Consider the following 7,868-nt stretch of genomic DNA (forward strand, 5'->3'; position numbering starts at 1 on the left):
CAATAATGATTATTCTTTATGAAGATCGATTCTCAGGAAAACCAAAAGAAGATCCTATGGTACACCTAAAAAAATCAAAGATGGATGCAAAACCTTGAAAATGAGTAATGCCAACAACGATTTAATCAAATTTAAACCTTTTCCCTATTCACTTGGTGGAAAAGCATTAGATTGGGTATTAAAATGGTTAAATTAGCTCTTGGTTTAATATTAAAGCTGTATTTGTACAGATGTTTGGTTCAATAGAAAAATTAAGCCACCTTAGGGAAATAATATTTTCGTCTAAACAATTGGAGGGAGAATTACTTATAAAACCATACATGAAAGATTTAGAAGATGTGTCTATGGAACTAAACATGGCCTTTGGCCTTAGAGATTGAATTTTAATGCACATATTTTACATAGGATTAACCAATAGTTCTATGTCATATTTAGACAATGAATCTGAAAGCACCTTTATGAGTTTAATTAACTGCTCAAAACGCTTATACTCTACTGGTTGCTTAAAAAAACACACTGAGTTTTTGTCCAATGATCGCGGCCCAAAGATATGTCTGACATGCGGGTCCAACTTCTGCGGGCCCCAGCTGCAGCGAGGCGCCGCGCCGGTCAAAGCCATCGACATGTCCAAGGCGAAGCCATCCCCCACGTACCATTCGCCTCACGGGTGCCGGAAACACGTCGCTTTTTCCACGCGGCGGGCACCCATTCGCTGTCCCCGCGTGCAACCGGTGCCACGTGTGCAAGCGCGCGCACAGTCACCGGCCCCGGTCCACTCTGTCAGTGAGATAGCGTGCTCACGTCAGGTCACCTCAACAACCCCACTCCTTATTAAAGGCGCGTTTCGAGCTCGCTATCCATCCATCGATCTGAAGGTTTCTGGCGTGAGATCTGGGCTCCCAGGGTTCTAGAAGCTTCGGGTAGAGCGGTGGCTGTTGTCTCGCCGTCGCCGGTGATGGCGGTCCTCGCGAGGTCGTCGTCCTCCGCCGCGGCCGTCGCCCTGGTCGCGCTCGTGCTCGTGTCGGCCGTCGCCGGCGAGGTCTTCTTCCAGGAGAAGTTCGACGGTGAGCCTCCCGATCTAAACCTCTCTCTTATCGCGCTCTAGATCCAGTCGATCAGTGCGCGTCAATCCTGATTCTGTTGGGATCGATCTGGCCATTTTTTGCGCGTACGTTCCCAACGCATGGGATCGATCTAGTGTGATCTACCGTGTGTTTTCACGTATTCATCGTTCTCTCGGCAAATGCATCTTCCATTTGGTCATTAGTTTTGTCTGAAATCTGAACCGCGAATTGTGCCTGACAAGCAGATGGGTGGGAAGATCGCTGGGTAAAATCCGAGTGGAAGAAGGAGGACGGCACGGCCGGTGAATGGAGCCACACCTCCGGCAACTGGAGCGGAGATGCGCAAGACAAAGGTAATCGATCATAATATTTCTGTTTTTGTCAGTGTTGCTGAATTTGTTATGCTCTGTTCTGTCCGGCCTATACTGATGAGTACGTTATTTCTGCAACCGTGCGCAGGCATCCAGACCTCGGAGGACTACAGGTTCTACGCCATCTCGGCGCAGTACCCGGAGTTCAGCAACAAGGACAAGACCCTGGTGCTGCAGTTCTCCGTCAAGCACGAGCAGAAGCTCGACTGCGGCGGCGGCTACGTCAAGCTGCTCGGCGGCGACGTTGACCAGAAGAAGTTCGGTGGCGAGACCCCCTACAGGTTCATCCTTGTCACAGTTTCTTGTTCGTGTATAACCCATCTTGGATCGGTTGGTCGGTTGATCACCAATACCTTATGACAATTGCAGCATCATGTTTGGACCGGATATCTGCGGGTACAGCACCAAGAAGGTGCACGCCATCCTCACCAAGTACGGCAAGAACAATCTGATCAAGAAGGAGGTGCCCTGCGAGACGGACCAGCTGACGCACGTGTACACCTTCGTCCTCCGCCCTGATGCCACATACAGCATTCTCATCGACAACGTAGAGAAGCAAACTGGCAGCGTCTATGATGACTGGGACATTCTCCCTGCCAAGAAGATTAGGGACCCTGAGGCTAAGAAGGTGAGGTTCAGACATTTCTTCTCTGAGTGAGCAGCCATGGTTGCTCTGTTTTTGTCAGAGGTAATTAATTGGTGTGTGCTGATGGTTGCAGCCAGAAGACTGGGAGGACAACGAATACATTCCTGATCCTGAGGACAAGAAGCCAGAGGTAGATTTTTCTTCCGTTGGTACACAACTTATATGACGATGTTGTTGTCGTAGAATGGGTATCAATCTCTGACAAATGGCACAGTATTTGGCTAAAACTCCAAATGCAATATGGCTAATACTACGTTAACAACAGTAGGTATTGAAACTTGTTTCTTGTCTTACTCTTGACTGTTCTTTGCAGGGTTATGATGACATTCCCAAGGAAGTAACTGATCCTGATGCGACCAAGGTGTGCCTATTTCTCCATTCTCTGAACCGTATTACTCTCTGTTCTGTTACCTCCAGCTGTTAAATTTCTCACGTTGATTAATGCCTATGGCAGCCTGAGGACTGGGATGAGGAGGAAGATGGTGAATGGACAGCCCCAACCATTCCAAACCCTGAGTATAAGGGACCATGGACGCAAAAGGTATAACTATGACAGTAGGACTAGATATTCAGCTGTTCTAGAGAAGCAGCAATGTGCATAAATAAATCTGACATGAGATCTCCGCATTCAGAAAATTAAGAACCCAAACTTCAAAGGCAAGTGGAAGGCACCTTTGATCGATAACCCAGGTAACCTGAGCTTACCTAGCGGCTGCTATACATTCAGACTAACTGCTGCCCAGTTATCTTTTCTGCTCAACTAATTCAGTGAAACATCAAAGCTCATACACAATTTCTTCTTTGTTTGGGCAGAGTTCAAGGATGATCCTTACATCTACTCGTTTGACAGCCTGAAGCACATTGGCATTGAGCTGTGGCAGGTTAGTAATAGCATAAAACTCTGACACATTGCTGACATTTTTCTGAATTTATTTATGCAAGTATGTAATATTGATTTCTTCTTTGACCAACACTAGGTTAAATCAGGAACTCTGTTCGACAACATCCTGATCACGGATGACGCTGAGTACGCTAAGAAGTTGGCAGAGGAGACCTGGGGCAAGCACAAAGATGTATGCTGTCTTACGATCAAACATTTTCAGTTTTGTTTCGTTTTAACGTCTGGCTGTACAGAACTAAGCCATGACTTTTTGCAGGCTGAGAAGGCTGCCTTTGACGAGGCTGAGAAGAAGAAGCTCGAGGAGGTATGCAAACATCTTCTCTTCAGAATCACACTTGCACTTTATGGCCTTGTAAGATGTATTTAGTATACTAACAAGTTGATGTATCATCATTGACAGGAATCCGCGAACGCCACGGATGATGAAAAAGACGATGCGTCAGATGTAAGCTTCAAATCAAATAAGATGTCATGATTGTGTTTTACCTTAATATAAACTTCTATCATCTTAACACAAAATGATGTTCTCTCACCTACGGCAGGACGAGGAGGATGATGATGATGCAGACATCGATACTGGCAGCGACGTGGAGACCAAGGATGACTCTGCTGTTAAGCCGCAGCAGGTGTCGACCGACGAGAAGGTGGAGGAAATTAGCAATGATGCTTCCCAGAAGAAGGATGAGCTTTAGATAATGCGGTGTTTGGAGAGTTAATTAGTCAAATTACCGAGATTGTATTCAAATTTTCCTCTGGGAACAGCAGTAGAGATTTCCCATTCATTAGAAGAACATTAATTCTGAAAGAAAGTAAGTTATGCAATCTTGGATATTGTAATTTGTCTTTTACCCTCATACGAGTGAAATGAGAAAATAGTGGCCCTTGAGCAACTTCAAAAGGCCTAAAAAAGCCATGCCCTAAAAAACTTTTACGTGTGACGCTGGCGACTGATATCAGCGTTTAAATGCAGGCGTGACATGTTTGATGCTTGATCACCATAGAACAATATCTCAAATACCAATTTGAAACACATTCAACTAAACCAATAACTCAACATAACATATTTCAAATCCATGACATAGTTCAAAAGAGTTCATGACAAATAAAGTGCATACAGATAAAATGAGAATTCAACATTCAATCCTCATCGTCTTCAGCCTCATCTTTTGCATCTCCAATGTTTTATTCATCTTCTTTTGCAACTTTGGATGTGTATGCATGAGTGGTATGATTCGAACCAATCATTCGTAGTAGGCATATAAAAGGGAGTGGTATGATTCGAACCAATCATTCGTAGTAGGCATATAAGGTATATGAGCCGGTGGCGCATGTGTGGCGATTCCGCCGCCGCGTTCAGCCGGGGCGCGACGAACATGGCACGCCAGCCGAGCGCTAGGGTTTCCTGCGGCGGTGGCGAAATAGGATGCAGGTTGGCGGGCAAGATCATCGGTGCCGGCGGAATTGGATGGGGGAGGGGCGAAGACAAATAAAAATTGACCTTCTTAATATTGTGTTGTGCAAGTCAACTTTATAACATCTTCAACAAAATTCTAAGTGAGGCTTATGTTTTTTTTGGTTCGCACGAACATGACGAGCTCGGATGAGATCCAGTCACGGATCGACCCAGTGCATGACAATCTAGATGAGGAAATCGATGGGCTTCATTCAAGGGTTAGCTTATTGAAAGGCGTAGAGTTACTGATTGCTGTTGGGTGTGATCACTTGGGGTCTTAGAGCAAGTATAATAAACCTTAGTCAGCTGGCTACAAGGATTAAAATAGTATATTTGTGTTTAGTTGGAGAAGTGGACTCTTATGTAAGAGCTAGCTCTAACACGTGCTCGTAGGCAAATTGTGTGAATAAAAGATGGGTCATTATAAAAGTAATACATTTTTATAGCCAATTATTATAGTTAGCTACATGTTGAGTGTAGATGATATAGCATCTTGCTTATAGCCAACAACCGACTATACTATTTGAGTTACTCTTATTCACTCGATTAAAGGTTAGAAACTTGTAGGTTTCTTGTTCATTGTGGTTGTGCAGCCAGTGAGTTCGTTTATTGGTCTTTAAACCAAGATGGATTTGGATATCTCCACTCCTCGCGAGGATGTCTTGACTTAGATGCCGCTGCACAACTCATCCTCAAAATAATATCTTACGGTGAAGTACTGAGTGATCTACCATGATTTGAGAAAGTGATGTATTTTTGATCCTATTGCAGCTTATCGTTCTTCAGTATGTTCCTCAAGATGATGATGGTTGGACGTCTGCTACACCAATCTGCTACCAAGCATGACAGCATCGATGTCCGTTTATGCTTGCCTTCATATCTTCAGATCAATAACGGTGAGACATGTTGCACGTTTGTGGCAAGAATCACCACACAGGGATCCTATTTTTTGCTTTGAGCTTCTTAGGTACATTCTTGGAGACATTTAATGTGATTGTATTCCTTCTCTGTTGCCAATTTCTTCACTGATAATTGGAATTGAAGCTAAGTGATTTGATTGCCTTACAATATTGTTTTACTTCAAAATATTTGTAGACTAAAAATGACAAAAATAATTATTTAATATGTACAATGAAATGTTAACTGCCTGGAGTACGGCGCACCCACTGATCAGGAAATGTTGGTCCTAGGTGATTTTTAAGTTTTATTGTAGCTGTGCGTGCAAACTTTTAACAGGAGAAGATGATGGAAATACTAGGTACCTTGCAATCAAGAAACTATTTAGTCTTTTATTGTTTATTGTTGTTCTTTAATTTTTTTTTTAATATTTCAGATGATTCTCTTTACTACGTGTTGCTCTCTAATTTTTTACCTTTGTTTCTTTCAATGCAACTCGCTTCAGTGCAGATGGAAATGATGGAAATTATATATGCTTTGAATCAACTTTGATGGAAATGTTAGCTTTGAAGCAACATACCACAAGAACAGATATGTAGTTGGGACAAGTGGGACGTGGGATCCTAATTTTACACCTCTACTTACTTTAGAGTATAGACATTCTAAAGTAGAGGTGTAAAAGTGAGATCCCTTTATCCCACTTTTATCCCGTTTACACATCCCTAGCCTCAACTATATGTGTTTAAATTGTCTTTAAAACTGTTGCAGTGCACTCGATAAACTTTGGACCCTCATTGCTCGGCCATTTCTTAAAAGTTTAGGTTAGTAGAAATAAATTGTATTACAGTTCATATTTTTATGTCCGTGAGTTTGCTCACAACACAATTATCTCTCAATCTGATAGGCATTTCAAATTTAGATATGAAGATTTAGCTTTGTTAATATGCTTTTGGAGTACTAGGTAAGAACACTAGGCAGTTCTCTAACTTCCTTATCTGCAGCATCATATAACTCCTGAGTTGGTGAGTCCTTTTCAATAATATTGTGCACTGATCTTAATTGTTGACATTTTCATGTCCCTAACAAGATACTCGATATGAACAAAAGGAGACAATTGGCGAAGCTAAGTCATTCATGGCATGCATTGTTGTCAATGTGTTAAAGTTGCTTGAACAACTACTTCATGTAGCAGTATAGCAGATTAACACAAACAAGCACAATTGGACAACCGATAGAATGTGTATGTCGAAGTTGTTGGAACATCTGATACACATACCTCTGTACCATGGGGTAAAGAACACAGTACAACTCCTTTAGTTTGCATATATGAACTTTATCATTTACTAGTCTATTTGTCGGTTTTATGGATATGTCATTTCACATATTAAGTTTCTCCACTTAGCTATTAATATGATGTGCATTTCTGATATAAGAAATCCCCTGTAAGTAAGTAATTCACTCTCAAGTGCATACATGTGTAATACAATTTGAGGCAAGTAATTTAGTGCATGAAGAGAATCTATGATTACGATAGTGTAATGCTACTTTGTGTAATGGATACACAGTATCACACTTTGGAGAGAGTTATTTATGTTCTTTCATGTGTAGATTGCAAGACGAAGAGGGTCGTTTCGATGAGAGAGATTGTAGTGATATTAGGATAACGTGGTATGGTTATGTATGAAAATCGAATAAGGGGATTTGTAAACATGTTTCTTCCATGTGAATTTTGAGGTCTTAACATGGATGATCGAGTGATCTTGCCGGATGATGTTCGCTGACTAATTTTGGGTAATTCATCATATTACATCAGTAAGAACTATATATGATTTTGTAACTATTGTTTTCTATTTGTGTATTGCTGACGTGTGACGGGGCTTGATGCAGTGCCTTGATTCGTTCCCCGGTAACGGCGCCAGAAAATCTTGATGGTGCTGCCGTGGAAGTTTGAAATCACGTTGGGGAACCCCAAGAGGAGGGTGTGATGAGCACAGCAGCAAGTTTTCCCTCGGTACGAAACCAACGTTTAATCGACCAGTAGGAGAAAGGCGTGACTTCTGAAGGTGTTGCTAGCTGACTATTGGCAGGACGCACTACCGGCGTCAGCAACAACGTGGAACCTACACACAACACAACCAAAATACTTTGCCCCAACTTACAGTGATGTTGTCAATCTCACCGATTTTGCTGAAAACAAAGGATTAAACGTATCGAGTGAAAAGATATGTTTGCAGTAATTAAAGAGAACAGTACTTGCAGTAAGTAAACAGAATAAGATTGTAGATGAATTTATCAGTGTAAAGGAAAGGACCGGGGTCCACAGTTCACTAGAGGTGTCTCTCCATAAAGATAAAAAAGCATGTTGGGTGAACAAATTACAACTGAGCAATTGACAGAATATTGACCATACATGACAAGTGGGCATTACACCATAATACATAGACCGTAATCCAACTATGTCTATGAAAATAATCCACCTTCTGGTTATCGTCCGAACCCCTTTCTGTATTAAGTTGCAAGCAACAGATTATCGCAT

At 42.1% G+C, this 7,868-nt stretch overlaps 1 protein-coding gene across 1 annotated transcript; it reads left to right on the plus strand.

The window, feature by feature from the left end:
* Positions 1–896: 896 nt before the first annotated feature.
* On the plus strand, positions 897–3,872 carry LOC124680302 (calreticulin-like). The gene is made up of 13 exons (XM_047215373.1): positions 897–1,064; positions 1,310–1,417; positions 1,524–1,716; positions 1,805–2,063; positions 2,155–2,211; positions 2,395–2,442; positions 2,536–2,622; positions 2,714–2,771; positions 2,895–2,962; positions 3,059–3,154; positions 3,239–3,286; positions 3,383–3,427; positions 3,525–3,872. Exons 1-13 carry the CDS (start codon positions 956–958, stop codon positions 3,672–3,674), a joined length of 1,326 nt encoding a protein of 441 aa, XP_047071329.1. The 5' UTR covers positions 897–955; the 3' UTR covers positions 3,675–3,872.
* Positions 3,873–7,868: the final 3,996 nt, after the last annotated feature.

The sequence above is a fragment of the Lolium rigidum genome, unplaced genomic scaffold (genome assembly GCF_022539505.1).
Source record: "Lolium rigidum isolate FL_2022 unplaced genomic scaffold, APGP_CSIRO_Lrig_0.1 contig_1215_1, whole genome shotgun sequence".
NCBI lineage: Eukaryota > Viridiplantae > Streptophyta > Magnoliopsida > Poales > Poaceae > Lolium > Lolium rigidum.